This window comes from Pinus tabuliformis, chromosome X (assembly GCF_031772625.1).
Source record: "Pinus tabuliformis cultivar Carrire ecotype Pingquan chromosome X, CPIR1, whole genome shotgun sequence".
Lineage (NCBI taxonomy): Eukaryota > Viridiplantae > Streptophyta > Pinopsida > Pinales > Pinaceae > Pinus > Pinus tabuliformis.
Window position 1 is genome coordinate 1,285,393,965 of NC_142308.1, and position 21,301 is coordinate 1,285,415,265.

Below are 21,301 nucleotides of genomic sequence, written 5' to 3' on the forward strand. Positions count from 1 at the left end.
GTGGGGGTACCTGCTTGTGAGAAAAACACTGTGGTTAAAGAATTGTAAATACTTATCATGTATATGATGGGTCTATCTGCAAATCAAACGATTGTAAATCAACGAACTAGGAAAGGAAACTGTCAAATAATTACCCGGTCGATAAATTCTGGTGGTGGGATTAGGTTCCGAAACCTCGCGCACATGTTCTCTGCAACCAAACCATAGAGCCGAGACTGTCAAGCCCTCAGCTGAGGCAGGAGGCGGAACAAGTTCCAGGTCTTCCCGCGGAAGAATGGGACTACAACCCGGCGCCAAGAGTAGTGTAAGTCGGCAAGCATCCATGGCAACCGTAGGATCGCCTCTCTCGTCTCGTAGCCGTCGATACATGAAGGATCCCGAGGCGGCAGCTGGAGACTGCCCACGCCACGTACCCGGGGTGGGACAGACAAGTTAATGCTCAATTAATGTTAACCCAAATCAATGTGTATCAAACAACACAAAAACCATAGCATCGCTAATTTCATAGCCCTGGAGGATTACACAAATCATCGGGTGGGGATCGTGTCAATTGCTAATAGGTTCAAGTCATGGAGAACTGCGTGGAAATCATCGCAGTCCTGTCCAACCGGTTGGGTAGTTGTACAGCTATAGGACTTGTTTTATGCAAGTTTTAAAGTGAGCCATTATGTGAGCGTACATAAGAATAGGAATTGCAGACCTGTCAACCATATAGAGAATAACTCAGGTGTTGACAATTATGTACACATGTTACAGGACCGTCAACCTTATAAAGCACGTCTATGTGTTGGTAATTATATAGCTGTGTATATATATATATATATATATATTTGCAGTAGGATAGATGACACATGTTGACACATGGAATGTATGCATGTGGATCCCTTTTTATCTTTGGTCTATCTAATGGACGATGTGGAGGATAACATTCATCCATTTTTTCATCCATGGGAGAAATGTGTTGTTGGAGGGCTCAAGGGGTGGCCAACAGTAGAAAGATTAAGTACAGTTGAGCCTAAGATTGGGTGGAGAGTCGTCCCCAAAACTTTGTTGCGGTTAGCGAAATTTAAATAACGTTCAACTCTAAAATCACAAGTAAAGAATATCGTCCTACAAATAAGTCGTCTCTTTCTGTATTTTCTTGAAAATTCTATGTAAATTAATTAATTAATTTATGCATTAATTATTATGATACATATTAAAACAACTTAGAAACATATTGCAGTAAACATAGATACGAAACTAGACAAAAATATAGGTGGAAAAGGCAGAAGCCTCATGGCTTCCTCAGGTATTCTCTCTCTTTTTCATTCCCAAAATAATTGAATATAGTGTTACAAATAAATAGATGAGAGACAATGTCTCAAGATAATGCGTGCTAACTTAGACACCTTTGGTTGAGATAATTTTTCACCAGACACACACCAATATAGGAGTTACCTAAACTAACTCCTATCTTAGAGGAACAACCCAAGAGTTAGGCACAAATTCCTAACTTGGAATATTTAATTTATTTATTTATTTTTGGATTTATTATTGTTTTATGAGAGAGGCTAACATTCCCCCCTTCAATGATAAATCCAAAATAAGAACGAGGAACCATCTTCCAAGTTCTCATGTTGATCTTCAAAAACATTGCCTGAAAAAACTGCCAAATCTGGATGCTGAAGAAACTGCAATATGAAGAGATTGAGTCAGCTGCATGACTGATTCATCTCAGAAGGATGCTTGACAACTCCATCATGTGCCAAGCCGCAAAAGGATCTGACTGTCCTTTGCTTGAAAACAGCATCCGGTGTCCACTGACACAATTTGATGAACGACCACTGGCGTATTTGCTGATGATGATCGCCCATTGGCTGAAGATGTCGAAAAACAACTCAATGTTGCTTTTGCTATGATGAAAGCTGCTCACTGCTGCTTTGTCTGTCGATCGCCCACTGGCGAATTTGCTGATGCTCACTGCTGATGACAAATGCCCACTGGCTGATGAAGATGCCCATTGGCTGCTTTGCTGATGTTGTCGAGACTTTCAGTCTGACAACCACTTGTCAATTTCATTGACATTTCCCCCCCTTTGTCAGCTGAAAGGAGAGGCAATCTTCTCCAAAATATATTTGAACTCCCCCCCTTCAGGTGTAGGAGAGTTTCACTGTTGTACTCCCTCATTCAACTGCATGAGAGTACCATCATCGGTTCACTGTTGGCTGCACTATGTGTGATTGTAGTCGGTTGTAGAACTGAGACAATATTTTGACTGTGGATGACCATTCCCAAGGATCGATCCATTCATAATGTATCTTCAATCTGGCTGATTTTTGTTGGTTGCGACATTTTTCTGAGGAATGATTGGGCTTGCCACAATGGCGACAAGGATGGAGATCAAAAAACTTATCTTCCATATGACCGGTTCTTTGACAATGAGAACATTTCAGTGGGACTTCAACTTCAGGTTGCATGCAATTTTGTTTCTTTGCAACTTTCTCAGAACCTGTTGAGGTGTGTTGTGCAAGAAATCCTGCACCGACGAACTTAATTGGCTTGGAATAATCTGGGATATGTAAGTTGGTGTCATCAGTGACATATCCTAAGCCTCGTCGATTCTTGTTATTTTGAATTTCTTCCCAGGGCTTGATGATGGGTTTGGAAGAAATTTGAATTTGATCATGAACAACTTCGACACTTGAAGTTGTTTGGATGAGTGACTTATCATCTGGATGGTTCAAAGACTGGAAAGTATCACTCTTTTCTTGCAATTCATTCCTTTGAAGTTGCGATTCGAGTTGAAGAAACTCAATGGTTTCATGTGTTTTTCGTAGATGCCGTGAAAGATCAGCAAGAGTTTCTTTGCTGATGTGCACCATGTCTTCATCACTGGAGATGATCAAATTGTGAAGAATGTGTAACAACTGAATATGTTGCGCCATCTGAACTTGCTCACTTGAAATCAGGCTCTCTTGTCATAGATGTCGTGCTTTGAACTGTTTCACTTGATTTTGTTACTTGAATGACAGGCTCGCTTGCTATGGGACTTGAATGGCACGCTCGCTTGATTTGTTGCTTATTGCACTTGCTAGGAACACTTGCTAGAGTTGTAGAACTTTCTTGCTTAAACTCTGGAATTCACGCTCGCTTGATGATGATCGTATTTGCATGAATGACTTCACGCTCACTTGAATGAATAGCCACGCTCGCTTGATGTCGATCTCAACTTGCTTGATTGGTGTTAGAGTTGAACTTGTTTGGTTGCTTTGATGGTTTCTGTAATGAACTTCATTCTGGCTCGCTTGAAGGTTTGAACTTTGTATTATTTTGACGCAAATTGCTTGAATGAATACTCATGCTCGCTTGCAGGAGATGTGAACTTGTTGCTTGATTGCGTTAGAGTTAAAATTCGTGCATTCACTTGATTCTGCTTAAAGGAAGGGTGTCGAACACTGTCGAAAATGTACCCAAAAAACGCTTTATGATTTTAATGACTCATTACAATGAATTCAATTTGACTCAATTCAAGACTTGGGTGTCGGTTTCAACCGAGAATGCACCCTTACAATTCAATGTAATTTGAGTTTGATTACAAGTTCAATAATGTTGATGTAGACTGTGCTTTGAAACGTTGAAGTTTACATATTCATTAACTTGATTGTAGTGATGTAGACTTTGCTTTGAAATGTTGGAGTTTGCAGATTCATGAACTTGATTGTATTTGAGTGAATTTGTTTGTTGAGGTAGAATGCCGATGTTGAAAACTTTGATTATTTGTTGTAGTGACGCAAATGCATGTGTTGAGCTTAATTATCCTTCCTTGATGCTATTCTGTTACAAGTGTTGTGCTTGCTTGCATTGAACTTTATGTGTGTTAAATGAGATCATTTATGTGCCAAAACTAGACACAAATCAAAAAGCAAAAACATGAAGCCATAAAACACATGCGCCATCAAACACACATAGTGTACCTTAGATCCCCTTATTCAATTTCGGCCGGATCTAGGACACATCAACACCAAAAAAATGATATCTTTATTAATCATTGAGTACATCTGAAGCAATGATAATGCCAAGTTGACAACCCTTTGAAACAACTCGCCTTTAAAATCTGAATGGATAGTGACATGATCCCTCTCAAAGTAAAACAATACTTTGAATTACAACAACTTTCCCTTATCACTCCAAATACAAAATAAGACACTTATATCTCCACAAAATATTCTTCAAATTTACAAAATGTAATGCACCTTATCGCTCCAAATACAAATGGAAACACTCCTTATTTCTTCAATTACAAAGAGTGAAAAACCATCCTTTCAACTCACAATCTCACCACTTTCATGCATATAAAAATGCATCTCCAATTTCATGTCAAGTAAATCCACTCACTGGGCAATTTCAACACATGTGGAAGCTCCTTTTTAAAAAAAATTCACTTATGGTCATAAAACCATAGTCATTCCTCTCGCATTCATCTTATTCCTCCAAATAAAATATGATTTTAATTGCAAATCACAATTACAATTTAAAAAAAAACTCCAATTACCAACTCCACTTTTTAATTTCACCAATCATTAACGCTGACTGGAACGTTGGAAATTACCTTAAAACACTGGCACACAAACTGGTTGGAATGCTAGCTGACTGATTGCAAACTGCAAACGCTGGTTTGATTACACCCCGTGCAGAAATGGCAAGAGCGCTCTCCTTATCTCCTGAGCTGCAATCTTCCAGACAAATGGTCTAAGGTTTGCAGCAAACCGAGCAAGAGTACTAGCATACGCTGCTCTAACCGAATTCCAAGTTATATTCTTTTAATTGAACGTGGTAAGCAGCGATCTTTAACTAAAACGCACCAGTGACTACCGTGCAATGAAGGATCTCATTTCAAATTTGCACAAACGATCAACCATATATAAAAAGAAAGGTGTATACAGAAATGCTGGTATCTGTTGGTTCAACGCTTTCAAGGTTCACACTTAACTGGTTCAACGCTTTCAAGTTTCATAGTACGTTGGTTCAAAATGCAGAATGCTGGCTCAAATCGTTCAACGCTGGAACGCTGGAATCAATCAAATCTGATGCCACATCCGTTCAACGCTGGAAAGCTGGTTCATATCCGTTCAATGCTAGGGCTGTTATCACCACATCCGTTCAAAATCGATCTTGCAGATTTCAAAACGCTGTTCTTAACGCCTTTAAAACGCTGGTTCATAATCGATTATTCAAAATCGATTTTGCAGATTTCAAAACGCTCTTCTTAACACCTTTAAAACGCTGTCAAACACGCTGGAATGAATGTAAAATGTTTGAAGGGGTGTTTGAACGCTGGTTCTTATTGCTGGAGGACGTTGGTTCAAATGCCAGACTCGATTTGGATCAAATGCAAATACCTTTAGGAGAACGCTGATTCAGATAAAGACTGAAAACGCAATGAATTATGAACAGTACGCAACAATTTATACTTGGATTGGAATTTAAGGATCGATGGCTATAACAATCGACCATCACAGCAAACACCCAACATTCATATCAACCATCACGGCAATTAATCGATGTTCTAACATTTATATCGATTATCACAACAAAGAACCCAAACTTCAATCGATTATCACAGGAAAAAAAATCGATGGCCATCACATTCACATCGATTTCTTTTTGCACAACGATTCTGCTCAGCTTATAACAAAATTGGTCACAGATTTTGTTTTTTTTTTTTAACCAGTGTTATTTTCAGATACGTGCCAAATGTCGAATGTATAATCACTGAACATACTCACACCAATCAGCGATTCCACGCAGGGAAAACACTTACAGTTTTCTTATGAGACACGCACCGGTAAGAATCGTTGACACACAATTTATTCCTGCGTACACTCCAGAACTAACGTAGCTTGGAATCGATGACTGTCATCGTACTTTTCAGCCTCAAGAAATCGGTCCACTACTTCAACGTTGATTCGGTTCTTGCTGAACGTTGCAGAATCCATTTTATCAATCACTGCTTCAATAACCTAGCTCCAACTCCATTCATCCGCATCTGCCTCTGCACAACACACTGTCACAGTTTGTCTCTGCGCCAATACACAGTCTCTCAATCCCAAAGTGAAAATCCGTGTGCTCTGATACCACATGATACATATTAAAACAACTCAGAAACATATTGCAGTAAACATAGATATGAAACTAGACAAAAATATAGGCGGAAAAGGCAGAAGCTTCATGGCTTCCTCAGGTATTCTCTCTCTTTTTCATTCCCAAAATAATTGAATATAGTGTTACAAATAAATAGATGAGAGACAGTGTCTCAAGATAGTGCGTGCTAACTTAGACACCTTTGGTTGAGATAATTTCTCCTTTGGTTGAGATAATTTCTCACCAGACACACACCAATATAGGAGTTACCTAAACTAACTCCTATCTTAGAGGAACAACCCAAAAGTTAGGCACAAATTCCTAACTTGAAATATTTAATTAATTAATTTATTTTTAAATTTATTATTGTTTTATGAGAAAGACTAACATATTAATCACATAATTGATATAATTGGTTTGAGTTAATACCTATAAACTTCTCATTAAAAACACATTACCCATCGCTAATACAAGCCCATCATGAACTCCTTCTTAGTTTCTTGGTGAACTTTGCATATTGATTCGCTGATGCTATACATATTTAATAGTTATTAAATATGGTATATATTTAAATTATCAAATAGAATTGTGAGTTCACTACAATAATTCTTGAATCTATTTAAGTTATTAAATAAAATTGTGCCATGTTGAAACCGAACCTACGAAACCATGCCAAGCTCACGGGGTAGAGAATCTAAACCTCTGCTGATCACGGGATAGATGAAATGTCCAGCCGTTAGACCATTTGGACAATTGTTTTCATTAAAAAAAATTAATAATTCTTATCATCCCAACAGTCAACTCACTAATCTTCTTATACGTGTTTGAGTTATTAAATAAAACCTAATTATATATCAGAAGTGTTATGTATAGATATTTTTCATAGATTTATGAGTGGAAACGTCATTTTCAACCTTTTTAGAGTGAAGCATAAATGGTCTTATTTCAATTTTAAAATATGCTTTTTAGATACTTAAAGGGTAGTATATATATATTTTTGGTTAAAGGGTAGTATATATATATTTTTGGTTATTAATTTTTGTTGGTTGAATTTTATACTATATTATAAATATATTGTATATGGAGAAGATATAAATGAAATACATTGAAGTTGTTCTAAAAATTATATTGGAAAGCCTTAATATATAAGGATGTATATAAAATTATTTAAAAATTAAAAAATTTGATTTCTTAAAAATATTAAAATTTGTCTTTTCTCTTTTGTATATAAAAAAATATATAATTAAAATAATAATTTAATAAGTATGTATTATTAATAAATATTAAAGATTAAGAGAATGTAGTTGTAGTATGATTGGAAATAGATTAATATATGGTTTAGGTAATTATTTTAAGAGGCATTGTGTTTTGATGTTTATATGTAGTTATTATAATGTGGGGGTTTTATATATAAAAATCGCATGTAATTTATTTAAAGTATTATGAAATAATCTATATTATAAGTATAGTTGGTTGACAGTTAGACATACTTAATTATTTGTTAATATGTACTATCTCATAGTTGGACATTGTCTCAAATAGGTCTATGCAAATTTTAAAGAATTAGGCAATTAAAAGGTTGGAATCGTAAATATAAAATATTAGTAAGCACCTTTTGAGTACCTTAACACCATAAAATTATTTAGTGATTAATATATGATAAATAAATTAAACTTATATAATTTTTTGGATAAAAATTGTTCCACACAAGAAATAGATAAGAATTACTCCATTTATCTAATTGTGTTTAAAGTATGAGTGAAATAATAAATGTGAAATATTGTAAAAGATACATGTAGAATGAATTTTAGGCCACTAAAGATGAATAACATGAGTAAAATTTTTGGGAAATGATTTGGTAATTTTAAAAAATGATGGTAGAAATTTTAGGTGATGGCTATCTAATAAAACATAACAAAGATAAATAGAATTGAGTGAAATAGAAGTTTATTGTGTGTAAATGTTTGTTATATGTGTGTGTGGGGTTTGAGATACTATTATGTGCATATTTAAAAAATATTTTATATGATTTTGTTAAAATTTATAATAGTAATATTATTTTAAAAGATGATATTCGTAAATAAGTGTTATATATATTGTATATGGAGAAGATATAAGTGAAGTACACTGAAATTTTTCTAAAAGCTATATTGGAAAATGTTAATATATAAGGATGTATATGAAATTATTTAAAAATATATCAAGTTTGATTTCTTAAAGAGTAATTTGTTTTTAAAGAGTAATATATTATTTAAACAATATTTTAATAAATATATATTATTAATAAATATTAAAGATTAAGAAAATGTAGTTGCAATGTAATATGATTGAAAATAGATTAATATATGGTTTAGGTAATTATTTTAAGAGGTATTGTGTTTTGATGTGTATATGTAGTTATTATTAAGTGGGAGTTTATATATATATATATACATAAATTACATGTAATTTATTTAAAGTATTATGAAATAAATTATGTAGCAATAAAATGTTTAAAAACAAAAATTAAATTGAATGAAATGGTTTGGAAGTATAACTGATTGACAGTTAGATATACTTAATTATCTGTTAATCTATACTATAAGTATAGTTGGTTGACAATTGGACACACTTAATTATTTGTTATTGTGTATTATCTCATAATTGGACTTTGCTTCAAATGGGTCCATGCAAATTTTAAAGAATTAGGCAAGTAAAAAGTTAGAATTGTAAATATAAAATGTTAGTAAGCACATTTTGAGTACCTTAACACCATAAAATTATTTAGTGAATAATATATTATAAATAAATTAAACTTATATACTTTTTTAGATAAAAATTGTCCCACACACGAAATAGATAAGAATTATTCCATTAATCTAATTGTATTTAGAGTATGAGTGAAATAATAAATGTGAAATATTGCAAAAAGATGCATGTAGAGTGGATTTTAGGTGACCAAACGTAAATAATATGAGTAAAATTTTTGGGAAATGATTCAAGTAATTTTAAAAAATGATGGTAGAAATTTTAGGGATGGTTCTCTAAAAAAACATAACAAAGATAAAGAAAAGAGAGTAAAATATAAGTTTATTGTGTGTAAAATATAAGTATTGTTTGTTATATGTGTGTGTGGGGGGTTTGAGATAATTTTATGTGCATATTTAAATAATATTTTATATGATTCTGTTAAAATTATAATAATAATGTTAATTTAAAAGATGATATTCATAAATAAGTGTTATATATAGATATTTTTCATAGATTTATGAATGGAAATGTCATTCTCAACCCTTTTATAGTGAAGCATAAATTGTCTTATTTCAACTTTAAATTACGACTTTTAGATGAGGTGTACTTGGAGGGTAGTGTAGTGTATATATATATATTCTTGGTCATTAACTTTTGTCAGGTGAATTTTACACTACATCATAAATATATTATATATGGAAAAGATATAAGTGAAATACACTAAAGTTGTTAAAAAACTATATTGGAAAGTGTTAATTACGCCGTAAGGCATTTCCCTCTCGGAATAATTCCCCCAACTGGCACTATGTACTGTTTGGCATCGTCGATATTGTGTTAGACGATTGAAATGTTATGCACCGTCGGATGGGTTAGTTAGGATATGTTAGTTGCCACATTTCCAATTAGTCAATCCGTTGTCGGATGAGTTTTTGTGGGATAGAAGAAAAGCGATTGTAGCGGCGAACCCTAGCCTGCTTGATCCTCCTAGTCATGCATCTTGGCCCACCTATCTCGACTGCACTTCCCTCCTCTGCAACGGTTGTCTTCACCACCATGTGGAAGCGTAAATATAAAATGTTAGTAAGCACCTTTTGAGTACCTTAACACCACAAAATTATTTAGTGAATAATATATGATAAATAAATTAAACTTATATAACTTTTTAGATAAAAATTATCCCACACACGAAATAGATAAGAATTATTCCATTTATCTAATTGTGTTTAGAGTATGAGTGAAATAATAAATGTGAAATATTGCAAAAAGATGCATGTAGAGTGGATTTTAGGTGACCAAAGGTAAACAATATGAGTAAAATTTTTGGGAAATGATTAAAATCATTTTAAAAAATGATGGTAGAAATTTTAGGGGATGGTTATCTAAAAAACATAACAAAGATAAAGAAAAGAGAGTAAAATATAAGTTTATTGTGTGTAAAATATAAGTATTCTTTGTTATATATGTGTGGGTGTGTGTGCGGGGGTTTGAGATACTTTTATGTGCATATTTAAATAATGTTTTATATGATTTTGTTAAAATTTAAAATAATAATGTTAATTTAAAAGATGATATTCATAAATAATTGTTATATATAGATATTTTTCATAGATTTATGAGTGGAAATGTCATTCTCAACCCTTTTAGAGTGAAGCATAAATTGTCTTATTTCAACTTTAAATTATGACTTTTAGATGAGGTATACTTGGAGAGTAGTGTAGTGTATATATATATTCTTGGTCATTAACTTTTGTTAGGTGAATTTTACACTACATAAATATATTATATATGGAAAATATATAAGTGAAATACACTGAAGTTGTTTGAAAAACTATATTGGAAAGTGTTAATTACGTCGTAAGGCTTTTCCCTTTGGGAATAATTCCCCCAATTGCCACTATGTACTGTTTGGCATCGTCGATATTGTGTTAGACGATTGAAATGTTATGCACCGTCATATGAGTTAGTTAGGATATGTTAGTTGCCACATTTCCAGTTAGTCAATCCGTCGTCAAATGAGTTTTCGTGGGATAGAAGAAAAGCGGTTGTAGCGGCGAACCCTAGCCTACTTGACCCTCCTGGTCATGCCTCTTGGCCCACCTATCTCGACTGCACTGCCCTCCTCTACAGCGATTGTCTTCGCCACCATATGGAAGTGTAAATATAAAAATGTTAGTAAGCACCTTTTGAGTACCTTAACACCATAAAATTATTTAGTGAATAATATATGATAAATAAATTAAACTTATATAATTTTTTAGATAAGAATTGTCCCACACACGAAATAGATAAGAATTATTCCATTTATCTAATTGTGTTTAGAGTATGAGTGAAATATTGTAAAAAGATGCATGTAGAGTGGATTTTAGGTGATCAAAGTTAAATAATATGAGTAAAATTTTTGGGAAATGATTCAAGTGATTTTAAAAAATGATGGTAGAAATTTTAGGCGATGGTTATCTAAAAAAACATAACAAAGATAAAGAAAATAGAGTAAACTATAAGTTTATTGTGTGTAAAATATAAGTATTGTTTGTTATATGTCTGTGTGGGGGAGTTTGAGATACTTTTATGTGCATATTTAAATAATATTTTATATGATTTTGTTAAAATTTATAATAATAATGTTAATTTAAAAGATGATATTCATAAATAAGTGTTATATATAGATATTTTTCATATATTTATGAGTGGAAATGTCACTCTCAACCCTTTTAGAGTGAAGCATAAATGGTCTTATTTCAACTTTAAATTACGACTTTTAGATGAGGTATACTTGGAGGGTAGTGTAGTGTATATATATATTATTGGTCATTAACTTTTGTCAGGTGAATTTTACACTACATCATAAATATATTATATATGGAAAATATATAAGTGAAATACACTGAAGTTGTTCGAAAAACTATATTGGAAAGTGTTAATTACGCCATAAGGCTTTTACCTCTGGGAATAATTCACCCAACTACCACTATGTACTGTTTGGCATCGTCGATATTGTGTTAGATGATTGAAATGTTATGCACCGTTGGATGAGTTAGTTAAGATATGTTAGTTGCCACATTTCCCGTTAGTCAATCCGTCGTCGGATGAGTTTTTGTGGGATAGCAGAAAAGCAGTTGTAGTGGCAAACCCTAGACTGTTCGACCCTCCTGGTCATGCCTCTTGGCCTACCTATCTCGATTGCACTGCCCTCCTCTGCAGCAGTTGTCTTCGCTACCATGTGGAAGCTCTATTTGTGTCGGGGTTCAAGACTTTGCTGTGCTTTTGCTCGCTGTGGTCATCTTCGCCACCATGTGGAAGCTATGTTTGCACTGGGTTTAGGAATTCGCTGCGATTTTTCTCGCCAATGTCTTCTCCCACTTGGGGTTGTTGCTGCCCTGTTTCCAATTGTAGCTGTTGTAACTTTCTTTGGTGTGGGTTCATTGGTATGATTGCTTGGTCGTGGCCACGATATTTTTCGAGTCTTTTGCTACTCGTAGTCGTCGCCACCCTATTTCTAGATTTTGTCGCTGTAGCTTTCTTCGACGAAGGTTCGTCAATATGACTGCTTGGTATGGGTGAGATATCAAGCATATACAAAGTGGTAATGGTAGGCACAAGCATAATAGGCAATTGCACTGCTTACCAACTTGCAAAGAGAGTCAAATCTGTTCTCTTAGAGCAGTATGATTTTCTGCACCACAGAGGATCTTCTCATGGGGAATCCAGGACCATAAGAGAGACTTACCTAGAAGAATACTACACTGCAATGATGGAGGAGGCCTTTAGTCGATGGGAAGAAGCCCAACAAGAAATTGGGTACAGAGTGCACATGAAGACCCAATAACTTGATATGGGTCCCATCTAGAACAAGAGCCTCCAATATGTTATACAAGTATGTAGAAAACGAGGGCTCCCCATTGAAGTTATCAATTCATAACAAGTTTCCTAATCAAGCTACTCGGTGGTTGGATTGGAGTTGTTACAGAGAGAGGGGGGATCTTTCAAGCTTCCAAAGCAGCTGCAACATTCTAATATTTGGCTTTGAAGCATGAAGCTACACTCAGGGACAATGCCCAAGTCACAAAAATCAGTAATGGGTGGAAATTCAGAGATGGGTGAGTTTCGACAAGAAAAGGGAACCAAGTTTTGCTTCCTCCCAACAAGTGAGTTTCCAGTGGAACATTGTCCTATCAATGCAGTGGCCATCTCTACACTGAACAACTAGAATCTAGGAACTCAGCAGGTTGCACCAGCCTTGTTAAGAGCATCTCCTCTTGTTTCTGCCTCTACGCTCACTAGATCCTTCTACATCGAAGAGAAGTTCGTCCAAAGATCCATATGACCGAGACATTGGCCTCTTCTGGGTTGCCTTTGTAGACAATAAGGTAATTCGTACATTGATTCGTTACCTGCTACTTGGGTTTTGGAAAGTTGCAAATATTTCTTTCGTATTCTGTCTCTAATATCACTGATTGGTATGGCTGAGATCTTAGGCTAATACGAAGTGGTAGTGGTAGGCGCAGGGATAATAGGTAGTTGCACTTTCTACCAACTTGCAAAGAGAGCCAAATATGTTCTCCTCTTAGAGAAATATGATTTTTTGCACCACAGAGGATCTTCTCATGGGGAATCCAGGACCATCAGAGAGACTTACCCAAAAGAATACTACACTAAATGATGGAGAAGGCCTTCAGTCTATGGGAAAAAACCCAATAAGAAATTGGGTACAGAGTGCACATCAAGACCCAACAGCTTGATATGGGTCCCATCCAGAACAAGAGCCTCCAATCTGTTATACAAGTATGTAGAAAACGAGGGATCCCCATTGAAGTTCTCAATTCAGAACAAGTTTCCGAGAGATTCAAGGTAATCAAGTTGCCCAGTGATTGGATTGGAGTTGTTACAAACAAAGGGGGATTCCTGCAAGCTTCCAAAGAGGTTGAAATGTTCTAGTCTTTGGCTCTGAAGCACAAAGCTACACTCAGGGACAATGCCCAAGTCACAAAAATCAGTGATGGGTGGAAATTGAGAGATGAGCAAGTTTCGGCAAGAAAAGGGAACCAAGTTCCGCTTCCTCCCAACAAGCGAGTTTCCAATGGAACATTGGCCCTATCAATGCAGTGGTCATCTCTGCACTGAACAACTAGATTCCAGGAACTCAATAGGTTGCAACATCCTTGTTCAGAGCATCTCCTCCTGTTTCTGCCTCTATGCTCACTAGATCCTTCCAGATTGATGAGAAGTTTGTCCAAAGATCCATATGACCGAGACATTGGCCTCTTTTGGGCTACCTTTGTAGATGATAGGGTAATTCATACATTGATTTGTTACCTGATATTGGGTTTTGGAAAGTTGCAAATACTTTTTTCGTATTTTGTCTCTAATATTATGTTCGGGTGGTTGCACCTTGGCCCATGTCAGCTTGGAGTTTTCGAGGGTGAAATTGTATTCGCAAATTAGAAGAATGCCCCGTTTTAAGTGAAACAATGACATGGAAATTACTTGTATGATTTGTGTAACCATGGCTTTAGAAATACTTTGCATTGTAGCGTGTAGCGCTATAGGTGGAGTTATGGCTTGAGACTTATAGTGTGTTGAACGAGAACTGGAATGGGCTTAGGAACCCGACCTTTATGGCTCGACTTAAGACGATACAACAACCAATTTAAGGTAATATAAGGACATCGATTGGCTTTCCTGTATAATGTGCTTCCCATGGTTAATATATTTGTTCCTGTTAATTTCATTTGCATTACAAAGATAAAACTGTGAAAATCCCTATTTTTAGGATATTGATACAGGTAATCTATACATGTTTATAACCACCAATTCAAATCTAATTCCAACATGTCTTATAAATCTTCTAATGTTCCAGGAAGCAACGGATTCACTGAAGGATCCGCTCCATATTTTGTTAGTGGCACCGTTTAGTGTCTCGTTCAGTGTTGGAGAGATATATCCATAAATGATTGCAGGTCATGTCTGCGATTAACAATAAAAACCCTCTACAGATGTTGTTCTCTGAAGAGAGGAGCTCAAGCATTGTTAGGAAGTTGCAGGGTCCCATACGAAATACACCGTTTTTATGGTACTAGTCCACCTGCATCCTCTAGGCTAAACCCTTCCACAGAACCTACCCAGACTACTCCGGGTACTGGAACTTAACCAACCACGTCAAGTAATGTACATTAAATCTCTTTGTGCTGAATTGATATTTATGATATGCGCCTTACTGGGATTATATAGAGTCCAAATTCATTCTTATTATAAATTTGAAGTGGGTTTTATCTAATGGCTAGCAATTATATCAAATTGTATACAACATAGAATCCTAATACCTTTTTCCGCAGAGAGATTCCTAACACCTTGGCTAGATATGCTATGCATATAGGAACATGGGATTGTAATTAGCTTGCGGTTCTTGAGTTGCCAATGGTTGTCTGATATCACTGTGTGTACATGTGTTTGAAGTATCAATGTTTTTTTGTTTTTGTTTGGGTAAAATAACAACAATGTAAACTTTGAAACAGGAACTGATACGATTACCCATTTCGTCGAGGTAGCAAAAAATTCAACCAATTTTGAAAAGTGGTGATGCAGAATACATTCACTTATTTATTTATTTTTTTTTTTTTCGGAGCATATTTTTGACACTAAATTTTTTTATTATCAAATATAGATGTCTGTTTTTAAATGTTAGTGTTTTTCATGTTGATTTTGAAACATGTTGATGCAACATCAACCTTTTTTTTAGAAGGCTTATTTTTTGACACTTTAAATTTTCTAATGTATTAAGTGTGGATATTTTTTTTTAAATGTTACATTTTTTGATACTTTAAATTTTTTTATCTTTTTTTTTTTTAAAGGTTTATTTTTTGACACTTTAAGTTTTCTATTGTATTAAGTGTGGATACTTTTTTTAAATGTTACATTTTTTGATACTTTAATTTTTTTTTTTTTATTCAATTGTTTTTAAATCATGATTACTTAACAAATTTTTTAGTTGTCTTATTTCTCTTTTTTTAAATGTTGATTACTTAAAAAAACAAATATAAAAATATATATAAAAAGAGACAAAAAAAACATAAAAAATGTAAAAAAAGTTATCTTGTAAACCATAAAAAATTGAAAAAAAAAACAAAATTTTAAAAAACTATAAAAATAATTAAATAAAAATACAAAAATTTAAAACACCAGTAAGAAAAATAAAAAAATTAAAAACAAATTAGATTAAAAAAAATAAAAATTAAAAAATTAAAAACAAACTAGATTAAAAAAAAAACCTAGAAAAAAAAACTGAAAAAATTAAAATGTTTTAAATAATTAAAACAAAAAAATTAAAAAACAAACAATTTTTTTTTTTTTTTTAACTACTAAAATTAAATTAAAAACATCTAAAAAACATAAAAAAATTATAATAAACCTAAAAAGAAAAAAAAAATTTCGAACTTAAAAAAAAATTGTGCCCCCATGCCGAGAATCGGCCTTCAGTCACCCAGCGGCCAGTGGGGTCACGAACCTGGGTGGCAGAGTTGCACGTAGCTTAGCCACCCAGGGCTACGCTCCCATGGGCCGCTGTGCGGCTAAAGTTTGATTCTCGCAGCTCCACCGCCCAGGGATGCACCCCCACGAGCTACTAGGCGACTGAAGTTTGATTCTCAGAATCGACCTTCAGCTGCGCGACGACCCGTGGGGGCGTAACTTTTTTTTTAAAGTTCAATATATATATATATATATATATAGTGGTAATTTTTTTTTTTTTTTTAAGTTTATTATAAATTTTTTTTAATGCTTTAAATTTAATTTTAGTAGTCATTAAATTTTTGTTTGTTTGTTTTTTAATTATCTAAAACGTTTTAATTTTGTTTGTTTGTTTTTTTTTTTTTTGGTTAATTTTCTAGTTTTTTTTTTTTAAATCTAGTTTGTTTTTAATTAATTAATTATTATGATTTTTTTTTAGATTTTGTTAATGGTTTTTTAGATTTTTGTATTTTTATTTACTTAATTTTATAGTTTTTTAATTTATTAATTATTTTTTTTTTTTCCAATTTTTTTTACAATTGTATTTTTTAAATTTTTGTTATTTTTTTTATTATTATTTTTAAATATGTTTTTGTTATTATTTATTTCTTTATATTTTTATATTTTTTTTAGTTTTTTAATTCTTATATATATATATATAAATATATCTTTTTATTTATGTTTTGTTTTGTTTGTTTGTTTGTTTGTTTTTTTTTCATTGTTTTAATTTTTTAATTGATGTTTTGATTATTCTTTTCAAATTTTAATGTTTTTCGGAGTCATGATAAAATCTTTCACACCATTATTTCAAAATGTTGAAAATTTATCCTGAAAAAAAAGAGACCTTATTTCATCAAGACATGTTGAAAATTCACCATAGAAAAAGAAGTGTTATTCAAGCATCAACACTTTTCATTTTCAGGGTTTTTTTTGCACAAAAAATTGGTTTTCACTGCCATTTTTAAAACATGTTGAAAATTTACCCTAGAAAAAAAAGAGTGTTATTCAGCATCAACACTTTTCGTTTTTAACACTGTTTTTGATGTTTTTTGGCTAGAGTTCCCATTTTGAGTTTATATCTCTCGTTTCAAAGTTTACATTGTTTAACTCAGATAATTCTATTTCTGCAAACCTCATATTGTAATTTTGATAAATATGAAGTACATTTCCTCAAGTGGCTTGTCTGTAGCAATCACATCAAATATTAAAAAAATATAGAGGCCTAACACCATGGTTGTATATGTTATACGGTAATTAACCTGTGTTTTTTGAAGTTGCCGATGACTGTGTCCTTGACTCCTTTATGACTGCGTAGACATTTATTTGACGTGTTAATACCTTGTTTTGGTAAAATTAGTCACACCATTCTGAATTTACAAACCCCACTTTGAAGTTGCTGATTATTGCTAGAGCATCTAGAAATTAATATACTAGTAAATACTAGTGCAACTTTTCATTTGAAGGGCTAAGTATTGAGAGGTTAGTCCAAGTTAGGCCCTTTGAAAGGCACTTCAGTTAACGATTCATCCTTGCTCTATTCATACCGTATTTGTTTGCTGTAAATCATGTCATGACAGTTCTTACTGTTTTGTTAACTTACTGCCTTAAATTATTCTTAGCATGAATAACTTACAATATATATATATATCTGACCTAAGTCAAATTGCTAATCAATTTCAAAATTAATAAATGCCATTGTTAATCTATAATTCAATGTCTTTTCTGCCAGTGTGATAAGATTGGAAAATGTTTCTTTCAGACATTCAAATATTGTTGCCTTACTAATCATTTTCTCTTGGGATTCTTAGGATCCATCTATGAGCAATATGTTTTTACAACCATTCAAAAATTTCGAGGAAAGTGCCCAACACCTCACTCAGGAAAATGGCCTCAGGCAATCAACTTTTACAATGGCATCAGAAACAGAACATGAGGTATCTAAACTAAGAATCTTTTATTGACTGTAGTAAACAAATTGAGTTGAAATTATTTGCCAATGGTAGTAAAACCTAACATCTGGATCACGTGTCTTGGGATAAACAACTTTCTTTCATCTTGCAGTCTCCTGAAATCTGGTTGAAGCCAAAAGGTGATGACCTAGAGCAGTGTATTGGACGATCAAAAAGTTACAAAAGTGAGTTACAATCATCATTACCCTCATTTTTTATAGCCATACAAGGTCAAAAGAATTCCGTAACATCAGATTGTATTGGTAACTCGTTTTGATCCACTGACTGATTTATTCTTTCCAGAGCTTGAGGGAGGCACAAATGGGTTCTTACTGGTCCATGCAAATGGTGGTCTGAACCAAATGCGAACTGGGGTATGTTCACAGTCAATATCATTGAAATGCAATTTTCCAATGATACCTGATCTTTCTAACTTAAAAAAAATATTTTTCAAAGTATTCTTAAAGTGGTTTTTAGTGTGTTTGGTGCTCCATGTCACATGTTAATCTCCATGAATGGCTAGAGGTAGTTAAAACTTAATAACTTTTGTTATGTATGCAAATCTGTGACATGGTTGTTGTTGCAAGAATAATGAATGCAAATCTTGTTCTTCCTTCTTTGGATCACACCTCCTTTTGGACCGATCCAAGGTTTTCTTACTCGAATGCCTTTCCTTTGGATGTCAATCAACATTTAACACTGACTCAAATAATTCAAACCATCTTGACGATCTTAATCTCATGTTTTTTGCAATGACTTTGAAGATATATTTGATTGGAATCATTTTACTGATAGAATAGATTGGGAAGAAATTGGTGGCTAGGATGAGAAAGAATGGGAAGCCTTACATTTCCCTTCATCTAAGGTAAGAAGTAAAACAATAAACTATGATGTTAACTTAGACTAGGTTCAATAAATTGAACCTGTACATGTTAAGTTCTTAAAATTTGTGAAGTCATAATATTGATGTATGTAAAATGAACTAAAAATCATGTGTGTTATCTTTTTTTTTTTTTTGCTAATGCAAGAGTCGGACCTTTCAATTCATTAATTAAAACATAAAGTACATAGATTACATCAAAACTCTCATGGTCGTTGACTATGGCTATGTCCCAACAGAACTATTCCTAATCCTTTGCCTCCAAACTTTACCTATCTCAAAAGAAAAATACATAAGTTTGGACTTGGATACAAAAAAGAACATGACACATGATTGTCTGCAAATAAAGGTAGCACGACCGCCCTGTTTCTCAAACTTAGGTACATTCCCTCGGATAGAACTTTTCCCGCCTTCCTCTTTGATCTCGACCCTTGAGCCTTACCAGTTGATCCAATGGCTGTAGACCAAGTCAGACTGACGAGCTGTTCGCCCTTTACCTCGAGGATCCACCAAGTAGCACGAGCAATCTGAACCGTTGAATCTCCATGAACCATCCGACGGTGGAGATTGAAGTCACGCCAGCCTACATGCACGGGTGATAGCATGCGATGAGGGCGGTAATCCCTCCGGCCCCACCGCCACGTGGAGCTCAATGAATGGGATCGCTCCCGAAAGCTAAAAACCGCTTCCCTCTTGTGAGGGCCGCGATCACCTGAATACCACTCATGCCTCGATAAAAAGAGAATAGTTAAAATAACTCTGGTTTCGCCTTTTCCAGTTAAAAGATCTCTGGTTTCGAATTTTCCAGTTATCCTCTACTCCCGGCCACTCGCATCTCCAACCCTTCTAACCCCGATGCATAAAGGATTCGCCGCAATCCTGCCTACAGTCCCTGAAGTCCTTTCGTTCCCTTCATGACATCTGGATTCTTCGTGAACCCGATAATCTGGAGGTCTCCGGTTGACCTTTCCAATCCTCTTTCAAAAGACCCCATTGTGAATGAGCCACTGAACCAGCAACTGCTAGTTAACTGAATCCGTCTCCATGGTTCTCTTAAGAAACACTGTATTGTCTTCATCTGCTTGGTTTTGACACTCCGTCTTTAATCTGTTTCGAGGGAACTCTTGCCAGTTCATCGCAACCCTAGTATTTATGCAGATCACTCCTTGATTGGCAAGCAAATCCGCAAGTTTATTGGCCTTTCTTCATACATGTGCAAAACTGACTGTTCACAAGCTCTGAAGATGACTATGAATCCGTTGGAAGACCTGAATTAGCCTCTAGTTTTTAGAGGCTTTTTCTGGTGAAGTTCCCCAGCTTATTCTCTTGACTGAGTTAATGACCAGCTCAGAGTCAGCTTCAATGATCGTATTTTGGTGATTTTCCTGAACCAGGAACTCAAGACATTGTTCCATGGCCATTATCTCCGCCATGTTGTTGGTGGCCTTTCCTAAGTGGTCATGGAAGATAAACAGAATGTTTCCCTTGTCATCCCTTAACACCCCTCCATAACCTGCCATGCCTGGATTACCTTTAGAAGCCCCATCAATGTTGAATTTTAGAAAGCCCTTAGGGGGAGGATGCCAGAAGTCTAGCTCAGTATCCACAGTTGAAACTTTCCTGATTAAACCCTGAGGAACTAGTCCCTGCAATTCAAGCCTACAAAGAATCCTCTAGTCTGTAGCAGAGGGGGGATTCGAGGGGAGATTTTGAATTGTGGTTCTAACCATTTCTTTGATTTGTTTTAGGATCAGATCAAAGATACACTGGGAAGACTTCTTAACATTCTTGAAGATTCTATTGTTCCTTTCTTTCCAAATGTTCCAAATAATGAAGCTTGGTGTAAGTGCCCATGCTGAGCTAAGTACTTCATTATCCGAAAAGTTCCTTCTCCATTTGGTTAGGGTGTTGAAAAGACTTCCTATATCTCTGTCAGATTGTTGGAAGATTGATGCAAAAACATCCCATAATCTGGAAGTGAAAATGCAGGTATTGAGAAGGTGTTCTATGGTTTCCTCTTGAGCCTCACAGAGTTGGCATCTAGAAGGCCCTAGAAAACCCCTTTTCTTAATATTGTCCCAGGTCAGGATTTTCCTTTGCAAAACCAGCCACAATT

General features: G+C 34.4%; 1 protein-coding gene and 1 pseudogene across 1 annotated transcript; both read left to right on the plus strand.

Moving 5' to 3' along the window:
• The first annotated feature begins 13,333 nt into the window (after positions 1-13,333).
• On the plus strand, positions 13,334-13,974 carry LOC149144747 (putative sarcosine oxidase pseudogene; annotated as a pseudogene).
• A 96-nt stretch (positions 13,975-14,070) lies between these two features.
• On the plus strand, positions 14,071-19,128 carry LOC149144748 (O-fucosyltransferase 28-like). The gene is made up of 6 exons (XM_089452259.1): positions 14,071-14,142; positions 18,165-18,290; positions 18,418-18,490; positions 18,609-18,678; positions 18,866-18,955; positions 19,059-19,128. Exons 1-6 carry the CDS (start codon positions 14,071-14,073, stop codon positions 19,126-19,128), a joined length of 501 nt encoding a protein of 166 aa, XP_089308385.1.
• Positions 19,129-21,301: the final 2,173 nt, after the last annotated feature.

Bases quoted from the DNA above. Each gene is read 5' to 3' on its own strand.
- LOC149144748 (XM_089452259.1), top strand. From the start codon at position 14,071: ATGAGAAGTTTGTCCAAAGATCCATATGACCGAGACATTGGCCTCTTT. The intron at 18,491-18,608 runs GTGAGTTACAAT...TATTCTTTCCAG, and splicing joins ACGATCAAAAAGTTACAAAA to AGCTTGAGGGAGGCACAAAT. The intron at 18,956-19,058 runs GTTTTCTTACTC...TGTTTTTTGCAA, and splicing joins TCCTTTTGGACCGATCCAAG to TGACTTTGAAGATATATTTG.